This window comes from Embiotoca jacksoni, unplaced genomic scaffold, assembly GCF_022577435.1.
Source record: "Embiotoca jacksoni isolate LCO1_2020_lvr unplaced genomic scaffold, fEmbJac1.0.p SCAF_22, whole genome shotgun sequence".
Taxonomy (NCBI): Eukaryota; Metazoa; Chordata; class Actinopteri; family Embiotocidae; genus Embiotoca; species Embiotoca jacksoni.
In genome coordinates, this window is record NW_027185363.1 from 1,482,526 (window position 1) to 1,505,125 (window position 22,600).

Consider the following 22,600-nt stretch of genomic DNA (forward strand, 5'->3'; position numbering starts at 1 on the left):
TTCCTCAAATGCTTTGCGACAATGAATGTATTGTTCATTGAGTCCATGCCACCAGTCAGGACGATATTAATTAAGCCCCATTCAGTCTCCGTTTCCTCCGTTCACCCGTTCACGGAGCACGAGCCATTCACTCCCCCCCCCCCCCACGCCATCCTCTCGGCCTGCTACTCATCAACCGTGACGTCAGGGCACGGCGCGGCACGGCGCGGCGCGGGGGAGATGTCCTCGCGCGGAGGTTGCTGCTGCTGAAACAAGATGGCTGTGCGCGCAGGAGGAGCAGCAGCAGCATCAGCGGAGGAGAGCTGAGGCAATGCAGAGGAGGAAGCAGAGGGGGGTGGGGGGCGCGGAATTCACTCCCGTGTGTTTCTTGTCCGGCCAAAAGAGCACCAGCCCCGCTGCAGAGGAAGAGACGAGCGCTCCTGACATGGTGCTGATCTGTTTCCTGTCACCATTCAGGGTAACGCTTTTGACGGTTTGAGTAAAAAAAAAAAATTAAAAAAAAAAAAACATTTTGTAGCCGAGAGACCAACCGGCGGACCAAACACATCACGGAGCACTCAGCAGAGGACAGCCGGGGACCCTCACGCCGCTATCAGAGATGTCCCTGCTGTGCGTGGGAGGTAAGAGAGACAATTAAAGAGCCTTGGTGTTTGGTGTTATTGGAGTATGACTTGGTGTAACTGCACCAGTTGTCTGACCGCCTGCAGGCTCTCAGCTCCGTGGAAAAGTGTGTGTAGCCCGAGCAGCGCAGGGTTTGTGCTGAATAGTCATTAAATCACAGCAGCTCCGCTCGTCTGAACGGAAACAATAGTACACTGGGACACTTTCAGCAGCGCTGTTGCTGACTGACATGTGTTTAATTTACTGCTTCACGTCAAACAAATGACATGACGTTAAAAAAAGAGAGAGACAATTAAAGTCGTCGTGACTGTTAGTGCCGGCAAACGTTCACAGGCTGTTTTGAGTTTCTATAAATGTTTCCTCTCCTGGCTGGTACTGCTGCGGTTGTTGCGTGTGCGTGCGTGTGTGTGTGTGTGTGTGTGTGTCATCCACTCTGTTCATTCATGCGTGGGCAATCTGAGGAAGGAGGAGGACGAGGACGAGGAAAAGCCCCTGCCGCCCCTGCCGCTGCCGCACCGCTCTGCCGCTCTGCTGTACCGTGAGGGAATACTGGCAGCCGGCTGGAGATGCGCGTCACTTCTCCGCGTTTTCCCTGAAGCGATGCGTCACCTGCTCCTCCCACCAGACTATCCTGAAAGCACCTGATGCTGACGGCGTTGTCTCTCGGTGCGATGAATAAGCATCTGCGGTGGTTTCTCATAAACTGTGACACCACTTCCAGCTTCACATCCAGGCAGGAGCAGTAAACGCGGGCGGGGGGGGGGGGGGGACCCACGTTAGGAGAGAAGCCCCCTGTGCTCCTCAAGGCTTTTGTTGGACAGATTGGGGAGCTGAATCAGCAAAATACTCCCATTTAAAAAAGAAAATGAGACAGTTTTGTGTGAACTCTGACTAGGACAATGTAAGCTGACTTGACAGATTTTAAGCAGAGTGTGTGTGTGTGTATATACACATGTATGTATATATATACATGTTACACATATACACGTGTGTGTTTACTAAGCCACAAATTGGCAGTCAGAAATCTTATTCTAGTGCAATGTTGTGATTTTATATTCATCTGCACATTAACTGTTGTCCTATGAGATGCCAGAAGATGGTGAAACATGCCGGTTAGAGGTGAAACTATTAGTTTGTTAGTCTATTTATACTTCTAAGTAATTCCAAAGAGAGTCAATTGGCAGCCACTTCAGTAACTGATTGTTTATTTTAACAGTTTTTCATGTCTGCATTCTGCTGTTCAGTTTGGAGGATCTGCTGCCTTTCTCTGATAGAAAATGGGATTTGGAAAGTTGGTAGGACAACACAAGATATATGAAGCCATCATATTGAGCTTTAGAAAATTGTGATGGGAACAGTTTTTTTTTTAATCATTTTCATATATTATTTTCTCAAACACAAATAGACCTTTTTTTCATGGTAGCTTTTTTGATTTGTAAACGCAGGTGGAATTAATAATGTCTCAATATTCAGTGTTCAGTCTCATATGACAGAAAACTGCTCTCAATGAAGTATGACACGACAAAATATTTGACATTTTTGCTTGAATAGTCACTTTTATATCAACGACTTAATCTTTTGACTAATCTGAGCGGTGACACTCGGTGTGTACATGTCTTGGCTGTAGATATTTGTCATTGATGAAGGAGTGGACGACAGGAAAATTGAGGATGTTTTAAAGTCACCTTTCCTACGTCAAACCTATTACTGATGCAACCCCACCTCATCCTGTCCTGCCAGGTCCACCCACTGACTGTCCCTGCTCTGAGTCAGTCCCAGGCGTCATTAAGACCCCGAGTGTTATTCATTCATAAACACTGGCTGCGGCTGTCACTGTTGTAGACTACGAGACTTGGCAGAGAGCCCTCTTTCTGTTCCGGTTACATCATTCATGCTCACCTGACTGGAGCTATTTCTGGCCTCTACAGTACTTTGTGCCTCCTGAATAGGCAGCATTTCTTTTGGCGCATCTGCCGACAAGGCAGAATTCAGACGCAGATACAGATGAAGTCTGAAAAGCTTGGCTTCTTTTCCTGCAGATTTCCAACATACTTTGAAGTCCACTTTTCTCTCTGTCTTGATTTGGACATTAAATCAAAGGGTGTAATATCTCTGTCAGCAATTGCGCGGGCTACTGCAGATTTCCATGTATATTTGATCCTACAAAATAAGGGGCTGTCTATGTGAATCATGTCATCCCTCATTTTGACATTGGATGGCTGAACTTGGCTCACGCAACCCCTATTTTATATTCCCTGACAGTTCAAGCTGAAGGGTTTGCTTGGTTCCCTGTCGAGTCTCTCTTTTTTTGTCAATCAGCTTAGTTCCCATAAGTCAGAGTCTGCTGTGTCAGAGGTACTTTCTGAATGAAGTTGCTGCAAAAAAACAAAAACTGAGCTGCACAAAATGTACCGTTGGGTCCTTCAGACTGTGCCCCGCATCCTCTGATTAAAGACAAACAAACACATTTTGATTTGTTATGTCCTTGCTGAGTTGTTTAATCAGGTGGTGATAGATAGATATTGCTTCGACCTCGTTTTCTAAATGCAGGCTTCTCACCCATGACCTACATATCAGCCAATGGATTGAGTGTTACAACCCTCCACATCCTTGTTGTTTATGAGTTATTGGCACATACTGTACATATACAGTAACTGTGTGTTGGGGTTGTCTTGTCTGCTGCGTGCAACTGGGATAAAATGTTGTTTGTAGGGGCTCATGGTATTTCTCATCATAACTCACCCTGTCGGAGAGATTGATGATTGTGTGCTATCATTAAGCTTCAGCTTTCTGCCACTGAAAATCCAATTCCTTTTTCATTGATCGTCCTCACGTACTGTTATATTTCCAGGGCAGTTTCAGTAGTGACATTATAACACAGCATGAGGCCAGCTCTGACGTGGTCTGCCTGAACAATGTACGGGATTTCTGAAAGCACAGCTGACTTCTTTTTTTGTCTTCCAGACATGATTTTGAATAATTTCATTTTCTCTTCTGTAAACAGAAGTGGATATTAAAAGGATGTTAAGTGTCGGGGCAGAATATACAGCATGTGTGTTAATGTGTGTTGCACTTTGTTAAGGTCTGAATGGAAGCAAGGATGAATGTTTTCTTTGCTTGCAGGTGTGTGTGTGTGTGTGTGTGTGTGTGTGTGTGTGTGTGTGTGTGTGTGTGCGCGTGCCTCTGTCTCTGCCTGCTGATGTAACAACATGGCACTTAAGTGGCAGATTTAGTTTGAGTGTGTTGCAGGAAAAAAGCCATTAAGTTAAAGGAGTGAGAAATAAAAACAAAAAAGTGCCTTTGCTGACTCGGGGCAAATTAGCTTTTCATTTTTGTGGTGGTTACTATGGTGACTGGTTTTGGTGTGGACAGTCTGTGGAGTATTGTGAGGTAATTTATGAACAGGTGCTGACATCGGGTGGACGTGTGTGTGTGTGTGTGTGTGTGTGTGTGTGTGTGTGTGTGTGTGTGTGTGTGTGTGTGTGTGTGTGTGTGTGTGTGGAGGAGAGCAGTGGGTAGTGGAGCATTAAAAATGTATGCGTGAGTTACGTCAAAGCTGGTAAAAAGGTGCTGCAGAGAGAGGGAGGGAACTTGAGGTTTAACTGTATAAAAAAACTCACTCAGATTGTGTTTGATAAAGGTGGGAATTTTCCCTTTGGATGTCTGAACACGACAATGCCAAAATTGAACCCACATAATTTAACTCTTACATTATATAACTCTTACATGTGTTTAATCATAAATACTAACTAATTAACTGTTTTTACTTGATTTTCCACTACATCTAGCCCTTCAAGTGGATTTCCTATTAATAAAAAAGTGTTTTTAAAGAAAATATATTTTGGTTATCAGTTTAATCTGTGCTATGTGCAGCCACTATATTTGCATGGACTGTAGGTATACTGTAATTGCTGTTTCTGTGTCCTAACCACAGTGGGCCATCCATGTGCTGTATGTGTTCCTTTGTTTTGCCGCCACCAACAGTGCCAACTTGTCTGGACCTTATGGCAAATAAGACAGAGGACCAAATTTGTAGAACTGGGTCAACACCCATGTAGTATGTGAATTTGTGGTGATTGGAAAATATGTCTATATTAAAATTCTCATAGTACATATTATATTTACAATAAAATGCTCTTGTTTCATGTTGTTTATGTTCTAACTAATCTCAAACGTCCTCTTGTTGTCCATTCTCTATGTAAAAGCCAAAAGAGAGGACGCATTAGTGTGAAAACAGATGGCGTTCCTGTGTGTCACTATGTCCCTCTGTGTGTTTTCACAGTGAAGAAAGCCAAGCTGGATGGACCCCAAGGTAAGACCTGGGATCCTGGAAGTAAAAGAAGCCACAGGGGGAGAGACTCGCTGTTATGTTGCATAAATCTTTAAGCAGTCTGAGGAAGTGTTGCATACTGCAGCCATGAATTGAAATACAGCGAAAGGAAGTCAGTTACTGTGTCGAAATAAGGCATCTACTCTATGTCTCACAGGGACTAGGTTATTGTTATTGTTTTGTAATGTTTTTTGTTTTTTTTATCGTAACACATCTCTTTCTTCATCCTTTTTTTTTCCTTTACAGAGAAGTTCAACACTTATGTGACTCTAAAGGTACAAAATGTGAAGAGCACAACCATCGCTGTCAGGGGCAACCTGCCCAGCTGGGAGCAAGACTTCATGTTGTGAGTCCTCTATCATCTTCTGACAAAGCTCTCTCTTCTCCTTCTGCGCTTCCCTCTCCGTCACTTCTTCCTCTGCATTCCCTTTTCATCCTCCCGTCACACTCTGCTCTTCAGCAGCTTGAGTGCTCTTGTGTTTCTTTTTTCATCTCTTGCCTTCTATCATCCTCCCTCCCCTCTTTGTCACTCTTCCATCCAAAGTGCCCTTTATCCCTGTATTGTTTCACACTGCTCTTCCTACTCCGCCTCCAACAACTGTCTCATGCTCTTTTTCATCTGCTCTCCCTCGATACTTCTGCCCCGCTCATTCTCATCTTCATTCTCATCCTCAACCTTGGCTCCCTCCCAGCCCCTCTCTCCTCTCCTGCGTTTCTTCCTCTAAACACAACACCTTGATCTTCATCTACCCAGCCTCTCCTCCTCCTCCTCTCTCCATTTCGTCCTTACCCCACAACCCCTCACGTTCACTCCTCCCACTCCCACTCCTCCTGTTTCTTGCTCTCCAGGCATCATTAGTGGTCTTTTAAATTAGTTTGTTTTAGCTTGTGTTACAATAAATATTGAATGATAGCTTGTTGCAATCACTAACATATTACACAACTCTGTATTTGGCATGCACAGCGATCCAGTGTGTTATTGACAGTGTAGCAGCATATGGACAATAAATGGTGAGAATCATTCAGCATGTGGGATGCAGCGGGCAGGATTACTGCGGAGTCCCGTGCATCTGTATGATGTTCGGAGGCGTTGAGCATTGTACTGTGGTTACATCAGTGAAGCTGTGTTATGTAATGTTTGGGCTGCAGAGAGTGCCTCATGCCCCCCTTCAAACTGCATTTAAATGGCTGTGCCCCCTCAGTCACTGCCATGAATCAAACAGGCACTTTTCTTAAAAGGAGTCACCACTGAGATGGGAAATCCACTCCCTCTATCTCTTAATTAAAGTTCCCACTTTCTCCCTCCAGGCATGCGATACAATCACCTCCTCCACTGCCTTCATCACACTCCTCTCTTCCCTCCCCTTATTCATCCCTCACTCTTTTTCTTTCTCTTTTTTCTTTCCGTCCTCTTCCGGCTGTCTTGTAAAAGCTTTATGTTAGATTCTCTCAGGCCTGCCCTCATATGACATGTCTTATATTTGTCACAGTAAAGCCTACAAGTAATTACCGTGCATTTTGTGTATGTAATTGAACTAGTGTGTGTTTAGTGTGGGGAAAATACTCGGATTCATTACTTCTTTACTAGAAAATACCGGTAAAAAAATGTAAAAGTACTATTACAAGACAGAGTTCTCATTCTTAAGTAAAAACACAAACGTCTTAACAGAAAAATAGTGATAAAGTACCAAAATAGAAATATTCATTATGCATAAAAAACATGCTATTGCAGCAAAATGTAGCCTACATATCACTTTACTGTTGTATTTGAGTGTTGTAGTTGTAGTTGAGCTAGTTTTAACCAATTTATGGTATGTAGCTACAACGTTTAGTCCTCTGGTTCCCAGCCTAGATGTCTGGCCCCCTCCAAAGGGCCACCAGATCTATGTGGAAGGTTGTGGGGCAGGTACTAAGAAGAAGCGAAAATTTGCTTTCATGTTTTGCCTTTTTAATATAGGATACTTTTAACTGTTAAATCTGGGGGTGATTATTTAAACTGCTAATAACTCATAGACACCTGAAGTATAAAGAGTTAGACACAGCTAGACACACTGGCCCAAAAAGGTTAGGAACCATTGGATTTATCTTTAGTTGTGTTTTGATTCTTATAAGCATATCATAGTTTCTCTTTTGCCCTGAAAAATAACTATTAATTATAGCTGTAAAATAAATTTACTGAAATTAAAAGTACAGCACTTTCTTCTGGAATGTAGTAGAGTCAAAATTTTGAATATTGTCAAATGCTACATAAAATGACTAAAGTCTAGTATACAAGTAAATGAGTTGCATTTCCCCGCTGTCTTGAAATGTATTTTTATCGCCAAGTTAATTTCTTTCTCTTAACTTTGAACTTTTCTGCCTTTCTTTGTCTTTGTAGTGAAATTAACCGCCTGGACCTCGGGCTGACCGTAGAGGTGTGGACCAAAGGGTTAATCTGGGACACCATGGTCGGCACCGTGTGGATTCCCCTCCGTAGCATCAGACAGTCAAATGAGGTTTGCCACTAACTACTATCACTCAAGTGGTAGTTGGGCACTCTTTACTCAGTTGTACTTCAAAGGGCTCGCAGGACAGGCAGTGCTGCTGGTTGGACTTGTTTTCATCATGCTGTCTCGCTATCGTTTGTGTGTCAGCTGCAAGATGTGTTTCTGCACACAGGAAGGTCCAGGGGAGTGGCTCACGCTGGACTCTCAGGTCATCATGGCTGATAATGAGATCTGTGGCACCAAAGAACCCACTCTCCACCTGGTGCTGCTCGATACACGCTTTGAACTGCCTCTAGGTGAGAAATCCATTTTCCCATCAAAATCTGAAACTGTCAATAGGTGGGTGAAGATGACAATATGAAAGTATAGGAAATCATCAGCCCTGTTGGCAAGGGGAAGATGGAGCAAATAAATTATGTCTGCCGGTATATTTTCATAGCAAACAGTGATATATGAACACCAATAATATCTGGCTGATTAATTAACCTGGCCTACTTTTCAATTATATGTTTGCAAGGCTGTGTGTGTGTGTGTGTGTGTGTGTGTGTGTGTGTCTCTCTCTCTCTCTCTCTCTCTCTCTCTCTCTCAGTGAGAGGAGTGTTTGTGTCCTTTCCTTCCCAGTGATCAAGCTGTGTTCCTCTTAGCATTGATTAAGTGTCATTTTCATACTGTTTCCTCTTCCTCCAGTCTATATGGTACACCTGACTCCTCAATTTGTGGACCTGACCTATTTATAGGGATTTGGCCTCAGGGCTGTAAATAGGGCCAATTTTTAAAGACACTGTATTCTGGTCAGGCCAAAGTATCTGCAGTTCTTTGTACTAATATATGTCTCTATAGTTAGAAATGGACAACCATCTAGGTCAAATAATATTTACAGATGGGTTGTTGCACCATGCTTTGTCGTCATTAGGGTGGACTTTGTGACATAGAACAAAGTTGCTTTTAGGCAGGCAGTTTTGTGAATAACTATTTTAAGTTTTGAGGTAGGCGGAGCTCCATTTTGGCTCTTGTCACCTGAATTTGTCTGGCTGGTTGTTTCCAGATATCCCTGAGGATGAGGCACGGTACTGGGCCAAAAAACTGGAGCAGCTCAACGCCATGAGGGACCAAGATGTAAGCTGCCACCCTGTTTGATTTAATACCCGAGAGTTTCCTCACATTTTAGGGACAAGTCAACATGATTAATTGGGAGGAATATGTTACACGTTACAAGATGACATCTGACAACACTTTCTGCACCTTGTGGAGACATAAAATGTTTAAATATACCCCTTGATTAGCAGCTAACCTCTTTCATCAATATACATTTTTCCTTTCTCCTGCTCGTCTTGGCTCCAGTACTCATACCAGGAGGAACAGGAGCGCCCTCTCCGCATACCAGGAACCCAGTGCTGTAAGTAACCAATCACTATTTGTACAAACCAGTTTGTGCTGAACAAGAGAATAACGTGTTTAGCTGTTGAGATGTAATTAGATTGCTTTAGCTCAACATTTGCATTATTTGTGTAAGCACACGTGGGCTCTGGTGCGTTAGAGGGGAAAAAGGCCTGGATCGCTGCACTGTAAAGAATCAATAGCGTTATCAGATGTCCGGAGGCGAACTCCTCGAGGAGACCTCTGTGTTTCGACTATTGGCCCAGTCTGCAGAGCTTGCTGAGCCAGCTGGCTGGGGCAGGTGGAAAGACTTGTGGGCTCAGTGCTCCCTCCGAGGTCTCTTTCCATTCGCCAACTCTGTGTGGGAACTTCAAAGCACCTATTGGCGTGAATACATGTTCATATGTACATGTTTGAACACCAGTACTGACATCCTCCTGTTTCACTGCAGGTAACTGGAGTCTATGGGGAGACCAACAAAGTAAGTGTACATACATTGTATACTGTGCTGTTTCTTAATTATTTCGCTCTGCAATCTATCATTACAGTTAAAATGAAACATTACATTTGAGCAAGTGCTAATTTTAAGCTTCAATTTGAGGGTGTTTTTACTTGTGCTGTATATTTGGATGAACAGTTTAGGACTGCTACTTCTCTCATTGTACTGCTGCTCTGTTCATAATAGGGAGGGAACATGTATAAAAGGAGCTATACGTCACCTCTAAACGCTCTTAAAGCGGAATCTCATCTGCCAGTTAACCCAAATTACAAAAAAATGTGCATCTCTTTTCCCTTCAGCTGTATCTGGTCATGCAGATCATTTTCTTTTCCCCATATCCATCACTTTCTGTGATTTCAGCCACCACCCATCATTTAATACAAATTCTTAATTTTTTTCAAAATCTATAATACAAATAATAAGAAATAACTTCCAATGAAAAACAGCAAAATACCCTGAATAGTTTGTGTGAACTGACCCTTTAACATCAGTCACCGATTCATTTGATAGCTAATGTTCTGCAGTACAGCCCCAGAGTCACGAAAAATATATCACACATGAACTATATTGTCCATACTGCACACAGAAACTTGCAGTTGATGCATATATACATATATTAGATATATTTATCTCCACTAAAAGTCCCCCTACCTGTCCTGACCTCCCTGCCCACAAACCTTCCTCTCTTGTTGTGATTAGTGGATGGTCTTATATAAGTATCTGTCAGAATCACCCACACAACTGCAGCGATTCATCTCATCTCTGTTCAGTCAGAGGAAAGAGGGAAGAGCTGGGGGGTAATGATAGATGGTGAGCTGATGAAGTGAGTGAGGGAGACGGTGAGCGTGAGACATGTAGGGACACGGCTGAAGTGAGAAACAAAGTTTGATGCCTTTAATTAGTGTTTACACACCCAGACAGATGAAGATGTAAGCGGTGCAGCAGCCGCCTTTCGTCAGTGGCTTTCGGCGTGCGAAAGCCGATGATGGATAATGATGAATGATTAATAGATAGCTGGTTTCACTTTTGACTGCTTCAGCACCGTTGAAGTCTGTCGTCGCTTCCCTCTGGCATGTTAATCTTTGATCTATGGACACCACAGAAAAGTAAAGCGACTCAGCAGTGAGCAGAGCGGATTTATGTCCGTTGTGATGATGAGACTGAGAAGGAAGGCGTTGACGACGTTCATCATGTGTTTCACGTATGAATGACCTATATTGGTCTAATAGGGGTTCAGTAGTGGAATTCTGCCAGCTCATCTATATTATCTGTAATTACCATAGTACTGAAGATTGGTTCAATGCTGATTAAAACCTCTTATCTCTTTTCCGCATGACGATTTGTCGATTGGTATCCTCACTTTCATGGGGTTTTTTCTCTTGATTTTGTTTTTAAAAAACATTTTAATCCTCATGCCATGTCTTCATTTGCTTCTTTGCAGATGAAGACCCAGATAGTGCCGTGGACGACAGAGACAGCGACTATCGCAGTGAAACCAGTAACAGCATCCCACCTCCCTTCTACAGCACATCACAACCCAACGCCTCCGTCCACCAGTATCCCATCAGCCACCAGCACCGCAGCTCCAGAAGCCTCTCCGACCCACACTCTGGCAACAGCCAAGACCTCGACTACCACCATCAGAGAACTGTCAGGTGTGTGTTTCAATGTAATTAGGATAGACACAAATGATTATGTTCGTTATCATTCTGTCTCATGATTATTTTTTTTAACATTTGTTCTATTAGTATCTATTAGTAGGGAAAAATGCACATCACACTGTCCGCTGACACACGTAGTCCACTTCATGTTCACTCTACTAAGATTTAAAACCCCTCCAGCATATTTTTACATTTGAACTGGAACCTGTAAGTGTTTGGTATTTTTGCTTGATAAATAGCTTAAAATGTGACTCTCATTGAAGAAATAGTCTTGTTTGTACAAATGAAAACTTGAGAATTTAAGCCATAAAATGATCAAATTAAATTCTAAACACTCAGGAATTTTGCAGCTTTAGCCTTTCCTAGTCTGGAATGGGCAGAAGTTTATGGTGGTTAATGTTAGCGAACTATAGATAGATTTTTCTGTGTAACTGACATTACCTAGTCAACTTAATGACACATGATTTATTCAAGTTGACTGACTAATGAAATTAGCCGACTAACTGCTGCAGCACTAATAGTGGTGATTACCTTGGGTTACGTCTAGGCCACAGTCAACATCTTGACCTTCCATAGCAGGAAAAGCACAAGTGTTGTTGTTGCTTTATCAAAGTGTCCCATGCCCAGTAATCCATGACAGTAAACCAGCTTGCACAATACACTGGGACCAAAAACAGCTAAATGGAATGAGTTAATGAAAGTTAATGAAATTCTGCAATGGAATTTGTGCATTTGGAGGCCCTTCATTGGGTCATTCGGAATCAAGTGCTTTTATAATATGTCTCAGTGTTTATTGACATATTTCTCAAAGATGAAAACATGCATCCGTCCACCTCTTGCTCTATGAATTATTCAACTGGCAATTTAATGGTCAATACTGCACATAAGATTAGCTGCTTGTATGAGTGTATTGGACAGAGCGACCTCCTCCCACCACAGTCCATTCTTCTTCATCTCTTCCTCTCACTCACTCCCTGTCTGCACTCTCTCCTTCTTATTGTCTCTGTGCTCACTGCTCCCTTCCTGTCTTTACTATCTCTCTCTCCCCCATCCATCCTCCTTCCTCTTCGAGCCTCTATTCTGCTGTTAATAACCCCATTCATCAAGCAGTATAAATACTTTTTCTCTGTTTGTTGCTTTTCTGGATGCTTGCTCTTTCTTTTGTCAGCTTCCTGGAGGCCTCTCACCTTTCTGTTCTGCTCTATTTCTCGTTGCTTGTCTGGTTGCTTGTGCTTTTCATTGATTTGCCATCAGTAGTCCTAGCAGCCCAAGACATGTAGAAAGGGTGTTTATTAGGGCTCTCTAATAGAGTGCGAAGTGTACAGGCCATAAAGTGCTGTAATACAGCGCTTCATAAGCATTTTTGAGATTATAGTTTGTAAAGGGAAGATAAACTATTTATTTTATAATTGTGCCTTTGTTAATTAGTACAGTAAACATGCAATAATAACCTGAATGAAAGTGTCTCTGTTCATTATAAAACTGTAATCCTCCTGAGTACTGTGGTGCTCTCCTGGGCATGTTGCTGTGTTGTATTGTAACTTTGGCGTCCTCTCCTTCCTGCAGTCCCACTGGGAGCTATGCGTCGACTGCAGAGCTCAGTCGGTGCAGCAGTCAGCTGAGTGAGGAAGACTATGGTGTTGAGTATGGAGAGAGGGACCCTTATGACGAGAATGACTCCTACCACTCCTGCCACTCCTCAGTTAGCTACAGTAAAGGCTCTCCAGACTGGGACCCTGATGAGACCCAGGGGGCGTACAGCGATGAGGGAGGCTACAGCAAAGATGGAGGAGAAGAAGCCGCTCTGTACGAGGAGGATGATGGAGGATTGTATGAGGGAGAAGAGGAAGGTCTCTATGAGGATGAGGAGATGATGTATGATGATGAGGATTTGTACAATTTGGATGGGACCCTCAGTGAGGACATGGAACCTCCATTCACACCTACTCCAACTTCAACTGCCCCCCCAACACTCGATGTATCGAGCTCCAGACCTCCTCTGGAGAAACAGCCCTCGCTGCACCAGCAGCAGCCTCATACTCAACCACCAAACCAAACCTCCAACCAGGCTCATCCTCCTGGCATGGCACCAACAGCACAGCCCCCTTCTGCTCAACAAACAGCCCAACCACCTAAACAACCCCAGCCCCAAACACAACCTCAGCCGCAGCCAGCTCCATCTGCCACATCCTTCTTCTCAATGGCCAAACCTCTAACAGCTGCAGTCACAGGCTTGGCTTCTACTTTCCTGTCCTCCGTCCCCACTGCCCAGCCTGCCCAGTCTCACCCTCCAGCCTCAGCTGTCTCTCAGCCACAACAGTCAGCTGCAGCCAACTCTTGCCCTTCATCCCACCCTGCCACCTTGGCTAACTCAGCCTCCCAGCCACCCTCCACTGCCGTGGGCCCTTCGTCCCAACAGACCGCATCTTCTGCTTCACCTCAGTCCCATCTCAGTGATCCTGTCACCACACAGTCAGCTGCTCTTGAGGACCAGGCTCCCCAACTGGAGGAAGAGCAGTGGCTAGAAGATGAAATGATGCTGGAGAACGAGGACAGGACACCGCCTGCTCAGCAGGAAGAAAAGCTTCCCACTGAGGAGAAAGAGGAACAGTTTGAAGAGAGCAGACCGGTGACGCCAGTAGAGGAAAAAGAGATGCCACCTGAGAGGTAGGAGTGAAGGTTGAAAGGGAATGAGATCAATGAACTGAATGAAGCAACAAAAATAGACTGGAAAAGAATCAATAAGTCACAATTGCTAGAAGTGTGTCAGCTGACTTCATTCCTGCTAAAAATCCAAATATACTTTTTATTTTAGTCCTCCAGTTATAGAGGAGCCCAAAGAGCCAGTCGATCCAGCAGTCAGAGCCAAAGAGAACTGGCTAAGGATCTACAACAAGGTGTTACAGCAGCTAAGGGAGGTAAGTGCACTGATTAATCCCAGTCCCAGTTTGGGTTTGAGCCCCAAATTCCAGTCCAGTCCTTCACAACAGTCCAGTCAGGTCTCAGAGCTGCAGGCCTGATTCAGCTCCACCCTGTAATCTAAAAGATGTAACTGAGTTCAAGAGACTCTCAAAGTGTCTACCAAGTCTTTGAAATATATATGTGTTGTGCAATATTTATGTGCAGAGACAGGGTACAGCAACTTTGTGACTTCTATTTTGATAGCGTTTTTTTTTTTTTTTTTTTTTTGCAAGACACCAGGAAGCAGACTTAATGTGTTTCATATTCTATAATTGATGCCTCTTGGTTTTCTTAAAATAAATAGAAGGCAAACTTTTAGTTTTTTTTGTTTGGGTGCGGCACCACATCACTGCTTGATCCAGTTGGACACATTTAGTTTTGCTTGGTCAGTTTTCACTTGCATATTTTATTTATATATTATGTTGCTATTCATTACCTTTGAATTCCGTTTTGCAAAGAATTAATCACTTGCTTCGATGTTTATGTTGATGTATGTCACATTGTGTTTTTGTACATTTGGCTTCCTTTTCCTTGTCTTTATTTTTTGTTTGTTTGTGCCGACCCACTTTGTTTTCTTTCCAGTTTCATGTCATTGCCATAGTGACACTCGCATGCACTTTGCTCGGCCATCATTGGAGCATGCTGACAGGTAGGTACAACCTGAATGGTTGCGTGAGAGAAAGAGGGAAATACGTCGGGTTGAAATTCGCACTGTCTATGAACAGGCACCTTCACTTCCTTCATTCATTCTCACAGCAATTTGATCTTTTCTGTTGCATCTTCCAAGAGCTGTCCGACAGTCTGATTATCGGCTAGATTTCTCCTGGTTCTCCAGTAGAAGATATTTCAAATAAAATCTTAAGTAGTTTCGTAACCAATTTTTATGTATTATCCAATGAAATTATTATGGGTAGCGTTTATTAATTAACTGGTTTCTTTCTAGTTCTGAATTCTGCTTGCTTATTATAAGTATTTGTAAATTTCATCCGCTTTATTTCTCAGTTGCACAAATTGTGCCAAGAAGACTTTTTACTGACTCATCCCACTTTAAGCCTCTGATACAATAACACACAAATGGGATGGGATGTCAGATATGAAGCCGTCTCATAATCCGATAACTTTCATTCTAGTTATGCAGCTTCATTCATACAGTGTATTAAGGCTAGAAAAGACTGCGGGAAGAAACTTAAGTTGGCTTTTCTTTCTTTTAACATTGCTGCTCTTTCTCTCAGGCTCGAGGAGAGACCTCCAGCTCGCTGTGGTTTGGTAAAGGAGGGTGAGTGTGCTTACATTTCTTCCTCTTCCTTGAAACACACTACACTGCATATCACTTGGTCTTTTAGTTAAGTTAATGCAGTAACTCCGGAGATTCAATTCAATTACAATTATCCTCAGCTCACTGAGAGAATATGCCTCTGCTGCTTTAGATTGAAAATGTCCTTCTTTGGTCTGGGAATCCTCGGTTCGATTTCATTCTGATCCACAGGCTCATTCCGATTTGGGCATTTGTCCAGTGAGCATTGAACAGCGATGGGCTGCCCTGACTTAGCTGGCAGGTCATTTGTAGATGAGGCAGATCTCAGAATGCAACTAAGGCTGCATACTGAAGAAATGTCAGCCAAATAGAAACCCAGCAATTATACGCAGGTATGTGGAGCCTCACGCTCACTATTTGCGACGAGGCAGCCTGAGTAAATAAACTCTCGAGTGAAGTCTTTGACTGGATTAGCATTCGAAACAATGATTGAGATAAAAACATCGGCTCCTCTGGAGCAAAACATTTTCATGACAGAGCTGTTTGAAAAACTATAAATACGGATGAGCAGATAAATAACGGTTCATACTTTTCTCATTCAGCATGGGAGGTGCACTCTACAGTATTGACAGCATGCCTGACCTTCGCAAGAGGAAAGCCATTCCTCTTGTCAGAGACCTGGTGAGAAACAACATGAATGCACTCACATAATCTACATCACTGTTGTAGGATACCGTGGAATCAGTTTTGTGTAGACATTATTGGTTCTCTACTATCGTCTATCCTCTCCATCCGTCATTTACCTAGTGTATCATATTTGTTTCTGCCTCTTTTGCTTTGGAGTTAGTTTTTGTTACTGTAATATCTACACACGATTTCACAACTTTTACTTCCTGGCATTCCTTTTTTTTATAATCCAAAGTGAATATACTTATAAAGGCTACCTATGCTGAATCTGACGGTCGCACCTTCCACTGCTGTGGTTTGTTGATAAATGAAATGCTTGCATAACTGGTTATTGTAGATTTATAGGAATGTACACACACACGCACACGCACACACGCACACGCACACGCACACACATACATACACATCTTAAAGACTTGTACAGCTCATTGTTTGAAATTTCTAAAATATGTTTCCATGTTTTTTGTCTCCTTTCACTCACCATTGCCTGGCTCCATTAGGCGATGGTGAGTATTTGTTTATCCCTACAATAAAAAATAGTACACCACACTGGTGTCCCAGTTAAGACATAAACACTTTTTTGTTTGCCCTCTCGTTCTCAGTCTCTGGTGCAGAGCTCGCGTAAGGCTGGAATCACCTCAGCGATGGCTTCCACCACTCTCGGCAATGAAGAGCTGGTGGGTTCTTCTCCTCACCGTTCTTTTTCACAGTTTTCTTCAGGATCTTCCAACATTTAATCACTGCCTAATTAAACTTTTATTCCTTGCAGAAGAGCCACGTTTATAAAAAGACCCTGCAGGCTCTGATCTACCCCATCTCCTCCACTACTCCACACAACTTTGAGGTGTGGACAGCTACCACCCCAACCTACTGCTACGAATGTGAGGGGCTGCTGTGGGGTATCGCACGCCAAGGCATGCGCTGCTCCGAGTGTGGCGTCAAATGCCACGATAAGTGCCAGGATCTGCTGAATGCCGACTGTCTGCAGAGTAAGGACACAACTTTTTTGCAAACATGCACACAGGCGTAGGTTAATTTGCATCTGCTTCAATCTTTACTTGGGTACACACGCACCTGGCTCTCCACACAAACCGAAAACTATTTTAGCTCCTCTTCTGTATCCTTCTGCTCGATTGACATCCCATTATTCTTGTCCTCTATCCACTCTCACATTCTCCTCCCTCTTCCTTTCCAATTTATCTCCTGAGTAATGTGCTGTCATACCCCTGCCTTTTTTCTCTCTCTCTCTTCTACCCATAGCCTTTGCAGCCATACTGCTTTGTCTAATACAGCTCCACAAGGGGTGGCTTATTTAATTCCCACACTGATTTTAGAATCAGTCGGTGCAATGCATAATTCATCTCTCTCCTGTGTCCAAAGAGTCCTGTAAGATCTTGATGCCCAAAAACATCTGCTGGTCTATTATACTCGACTATCTACTTTTTCCTGACTAGATCAAGTTAATACATTTCCGTCATAATATTGGGAGGTTTGGGGTTTGATTCCTGGCCAAGAAGTGTCAAAGACTCTCATAATTGATCTGCTGCTATCTTAACTTGGTGCTTTGCTTTAAAGAGATGGATTGCAGGGAAGATAAGCTGCTGGGTCTATAGGCCATATTGCCTTGCATATATGTTTACACCATCAAATGTTCTTCCTGCATCACTCGCTTCATCTTTCTCTCTCATCAGGAGCTGCAGAAAAGTGCTCCAAGCATGGGGCAGAGGACCGGACCCAGAACATCATCATGGTCCTGAAGGATCGCATGAAGATCAGAGAGAGGAATAAACCGGAGATATTTGAGCAAATCCAGGAAGTGTTTGCCCTCGACAAATCAACACATGGCACACACATGAAGCAGATCAAGCAAAGCGTGCTTGATGGGACCTCGAAGTGGTCGGCAAAGATCAGCATCACAGGTGAATTTAAGTTTAGGGTTTTTTATCCTGTGAGGATAGAGTAATATCCCTTTAGGGATCAATACAGATATCTATCTATCTATCTGCTTTATTAGACCTCTAAAATAAATGTCATTCAACCAGACAGCTATCATGTTCTGTGTTTAAACGTGTCTTTGTGTCTTGCCTCTTCTTCAGTGGTATGTGCCCAGGGCCTTCAGGCTAAAGACAAAACAGGCTCCAGTGACCCTTATGTAACTGTTCAAGTTGGAAAGACTAAGAAGAGGACTAAGACCATCTATGGCAACCTCAACCCTGTCTGGGAAGAGAACTTCCACTTGTGAGTACATTGGAAAGCTGTAACAGTTTCAAGTATTTACATGCCGTTTAATTTAAGGATTATATCTCAGACTAAAAAACACAAGACACCGTAATTTTCTGTTTTTGGATCGCTAGAGAACCATGCAGTACTTGGACTGTATTTTCCCTGGTTCCGTCCACCAGTTGCCGACTTCTGAGGTTGTCCAACAATTTCTGTCTCTGCTTCATCCAGTGAATGCCACAACTCGTCCGACCGCATCAAGGTGCGCGTGTGGGATGAGGATGACGACATCAAGTCTCGTGTGAAACAGAGGTTCAAACGCGAGAGCGACGACTTTCTGGGTCAAACCATTATCGAAGTCAGGACTCTAAGCGGAGAGATGGACGTTTGGTACAACTTGGGTGAGTTTTGTGAGATAAGAGGAGAGGACATTGAGAATAAGAGATGGATGAGAGGAGCAGCAAGTCAAACAGCGATAACAGCACAAGAACCCGATCATTGAAGTGCTTGTCTGCTGTAGAAAGAACAGACTTCAGCCCGCTAAAGAGGCACGTGTACCTTCCTTTTATTTGACAGACAAGAGAACAGATAAGTCTGCCGTGTCGGGAGCCATCCGGATGCACATAAGCGTGGAGATCAAAGGAGAGGAGACGGTGGCTCCTTACCATGTCCAATACACCTGCCTACATGAGGTCAGTCTGAATGAGAAGCTGCTGGAAATTCATCTAATGACTTTATTATTTGCACTTATGTTTTAAATACAACATTAAACATAAAAGAGACACCTGCTATCCCAAGTGAATTAGTTCATTTAATTCTTGGTTTCATATTGACACTATCAATCATTTCTGTCTTTATACACTTAGAAACTTCCCCATTTTTATAGTTTACCAGTTGTAATTTGACCTGTCACATTTATGACATAATCACCTCATCTGAATTATTTTAAGCTTTTTGCATAATCGTTGAAATCGTTTCTATTCACCTGTATAAAAACGGCTGAAATGACACATTTCTATCACTATTTCCATGTAGTTTTCCACCATTTGAGGTTTGAATGGCGCTCTTTTTATGATGTTCTCCTGCTGTGGTTTAAAAGCAGTGGACATAAGGCGCCACCAATTGTTTATCTCGACTTGACTTCTAATATTCAACCGAGGACATTTTGATGATCAACTATTGACATTCACATCATGGATTTATTTGCACAGCCAAACACCAAAGCCAATAAACGTCTCTTTTTCATGAGTTGTATGAGTATTATTATACTATGATTCGGCTAATACAGTAATTGTGGCACAAAATGAACAGAAAAATACAAATATACTGTTTATTCATTTGTGTGACAATTATTCGTCAACTAAAAATTCACGGCTGTGACAGCCCTACTTGTAACCATTAGTAATTGACTGGAATTGTTGCGCCATTTTTATCAATATAGTCAGACAATAAAGGGCATGGTGTCATATATAAAAGTCAGAATGTTTCATTGACTTTTTCACAGTTTTATGTATAATTCTGCTGTTTTTCTTAAATTGATTCTTATGGCCTTTTGATCTGGCTGATTATTTGTATTTGTTGTTTTTTTTTAATTAGCAAATGTTGCACTTTATATAAAATGCTTTGTCAAGTACTTCACCTGCTTTAAGCTATTAATTGTACAACCACTACTACTGCTAGTAATAATAATAATGACAGCTGAAGGCTTACCAGTCCTTTGTCCTTTGTGTTCAGCATCTGTTCCAGTACACCACTGAGGAGCAGAACAGCGGCGTAGTAAAGATTCCTGATGCCAAAGGAGACGATGCCTGGAAGGTTTACTTTGAGGAGACGGCTCAGGAGATTGTGGATGAGTTTGCCATGAGATACGGAGTGGAGTCCATCTACCAGGCCATGACGTCAGTACCTCAAGTATTACTCTGAATGTTGAACAATCCCAAAATAAAAGCATTTATTTTACTCCATTGCCTATTAAATGGATTAATGAAACATACAGTTAAGCAACAACTGTAATTTTGATTTATTCATCAATACGGAGATATGAGGAGCGAGTAAATGTACTAACAGTTACCGGTGCCGCTTCAACCCCACAGCCACTTTGCCTGCTTGTCGTCAAAGTACATGTGCCCAGGAGTGCCAGCTGTGATGAGCACCCTGCTTGCCAACATCAATGCTTACTACGCCCACACCACCCAGTCGTCCAACAATGTTTCTGCTTCGGACAGATTTGCTGCATCAAACTTTGGGGTAAGTCCCTAAAAAATACTTTGCAGTATTTTGCCCCATTTCCATGTGTTTGTGATTTATATTCTACAAGGGGAATTATATTTACCTCCAGAAAATATTATTACTTCTCAAAAGTCTTTAGAAATGATTAGCTCTTGGTCCACCTGGGGCTGTAGATGAAACTCAGTGGGATGTGTCCCCGCCTACTTTGTCAAACGTCCAATGAGCTGAGCCTCGTCAGATCAGTCATTGGTTTGCGTAGTCAAATGGTAACAAATAATCTGTCAGTCGTGTTTCTGAGTGGTTTTTCTTTTTCTTTTCCTGTGTAGAAAGAGAGGTTTGTCAAACTTCTGGATCAGCTGCACAACTCCCTGAGGATTGACCTCTCCATGTATCGGGTACTTACTGCGTCTGTCCATTATGGAAATGTTGAACAATTTGATTCTAAAGTTAATACTGCGTACAGAGTCTCACAAGTGGTGTTGATTTTCGGTCTCTTTCTAGCCACATCTGTTTGTGCTATTTTTGTGTGCACATGTGTCGGCACTTCTTTGTCGTCTATTTTGGCAGTCGCTGCTCTCTATAAGAGCAAAGGTCATGCTTTTAACCTTAGTTCAGTGCAGTTCTTTATAATGTTATGTTTGTGAATGTGCTTTCAGAACAACTTCCCTGCCAGCAGTCCCGAGAGACTGCAAGACCTCAAGTCTACTGTCGACCTGCTGACGAGCATCACGTTCTTCAGGATGAAGGTACGAAAAAAACATCAGATGGATGCTTTTCTTTTCTTTCTTTTGTTTTAGTTTTCTTTTCTTTTCTTTTTTAGCATCAGCTCCAAACTAAACATTTTCCAAATTTCCAGTATTTTCAGTATGGTAGCCTGAGGCACAAATTAAAAGTCAGTTTAACATTACCGTATCCAAATGGAAGCTAGTAGCACCAAACTGTGTGTTTGTATGTGAGAGTAAGTGTTTATGTATGTTGGTGCAATGTTTGTAGCTCAATGAGTTTTTGGTTAAATTCTTACTGAGATAACCTGCTTTTAAGTATGTGTGTGTCTGACAGAGACTTTGAGGTGTTTGCTATTCAGCCATATGCTGTGTAACGTTTGTGTTCAGGTCCAGGAGCTGCAGAGTCCCCCCAGGGCGAGTCAGGTGGTGAAGGACTGTGTAAAAGCCTGTCTCAACTCCACCTACGAGTATATTTTCAACAACTGCCACGACCTCTACAACAGGGAATATCAGTCAGACCCTGTAAGTTTATGTGTGTGTATTTCGCATGTGTGTGTGTGTGTATAGACATCTCCTGCACAGTATTCTTGAACTGTAGCACCACCACTGTGCTCTCAGTGATACTGCGAAGAAATTATTGACGGATGCAGCTTTCTCTTTCTCTTTCCAGTCAAAAGCAGTCCCTCCAGATGAGCAGGGTCCCAACATCAAAAACCTGGACTTCTGGTCGAAACTCATCACCCTCATTGTCTCCATCATAGAGGAGGACAAAAACTCGTACACTCCCTGCCTTAATCAGTGAGTGTGTGCTTATAACGTTCGCCTGCTTTATCAAATTTAGCATGCAGAGGCAGTGTTGGAAATTCCAAAGCCATTTTAGGAGAGACTTAGTCAGGTAACAGCTGTATGGGGTTTCCTGAAAAAATATAAAGTAATACAATATGTGGTGGGGAGTGCGTGTCCTGTCAGCTCTAAAGTGGAAAATAAAGAGGAAAATACAAAACAAAACATCCATCTGTACACTATCAGTATCGTTCTGTATTATATTGCTGTAATAGCCAGTAAACCCCTAGAATCTGTATGGAAAGCCAAGTAATTCCTGTACAATACCAGCTTGGAGGTGGAGGTAGTTAATTGAATATTGGTGATTATGAATTTAAAGGAACCCAGTGCTTTGCTTTGGGAAACTATGAGGATAATAGTTTATAACCAAATTTGATATTTTGCTGGTGTATGTTTATTTCTGTGGTAGCTGAAACTACACAGAGGAAGCACTAATAGAGTTACATAAGAATTAGCCTGCGTGGTGTTGTTAAATAATACAGTACCATTACTGAATATAGAGCTGGGTTTCAGCCTGGGCACTGTGACGTCTCTTATAGGTTTCCCCAGGAACTCAATGTGGGCAAGATCAGCGCTGAGGTCATGTGGAACATGTTCGCACAAGATATGAAATACGCCATGGAAGGTGAGTTTTGTGTGCGATAGTGTGTGTTGTTGGGATGGTGAGGTTCTGGTGGGGATAAGAGATGAACTATATGTTTGTGTT

General features: G+C 42.7%; 1 protein-coding gene across 1 annotated transcript in view; it reads left to right on the forward strand.

Annotated features, from left to right (window-relative positions):
- Window positions 1-186: 186 nt before the first annotated feature.
- LOC138202832 (protein unc-13 homolog A-like) overlaps window positions 187-22,600 on the forward strand; it is a 33,225-nt gene continuing 10,811 nt past the window's right edge. Inside the window, exons 1-27 of the mRNA XM_069157121.1 lie at window positions 187-620; window positions 4,904-4,933; window positions 5,198-5,297; window positions 7,329-7,446; window positions 7,610-7,733; window positions 8,483-8,553; window positions 8,779-8,833; window positions 9,266-9,295; window positions 10,755-10,968; window positions 12,541-13,641; window positions 13,790-13,892; window positions 15,168-15,211; window positions 15,793-15,871; window positions 16,378-16,383; window positions 16,480-16,554; window positions 16,647-16,866; window positions 17,569-17,796; window positions 17,974-18,115; window positions 18,329-18,498; window positions 18,674-18,789; window positions 19,832-19,995; window positions 20,191-20,344; window positions 20,653-20,721; window positions 20,983-21,072; window positions 21,439-21,573; window positions 21,722-21,849; window positions 22,434-22,519. Of these exons, the coding sequence (XP_069013222.1) occupies window positions 599-620; window positions 4,904-4,933; window positions 5,198-5,297; window positions 7,329-7,446; window positions 7,610-7,733; window positions 8,483-8,553; window positions 8,779-8,833; window positions 9,266-9,295; window positions 10,755-10,968; window positions 12,541-13,641; window positions 13,790-13,892; window positions 15,168-15,211; window positions 15,793-15,871; window positions 16,378-16,383; window positions 16,480-16,554; window positions 16,647-16,866; window positions 17,569-17,796; window positions 17,974-18,115; window positions 18,329-18,498; window positions 18,674-18,789; window positions 19,832-19,995; window positions 20,191-20,344; window positions 20,653-20,721; window positions 20,983-21,072; window positions 21,439-21,573; window positions 21,722-21,849; window positions 22,434-22,519 (3,874 nt within the window). The 5' untranslated portion in view covers window positions 187-598. The remainder of the gene's footprint in view (window positions 621-4,903; window positions 4,934-5,197; window positions 5,298-7,328; window positions 7,447-7,609; window positions 7,734-8,482; window positions 8,554-8,778; window positions 8,834-9,265; window positions 9,296-10,754; window positions 10,969-12,540; window positions 13,642-13,789; window positions 13,893-15,167; window positions 15,212-15,792; window positions 15,872-16,377; window positions 16,384-16,479; window positions 16,555-16,646; window positions 16,867-17,568; window positions 17,797-17,973; window positions 18,116-18,328; window positions 18,499-18,673; window positions 18,790-19,831; window positions 19,996-20,190; window positions 20,345-20,652; window positions 20,722-20,982; window positions 21,073-21,438; window positions 21,574-21,721; window positions 21,850-22,433; window positions 22,520-22,600) is intronic.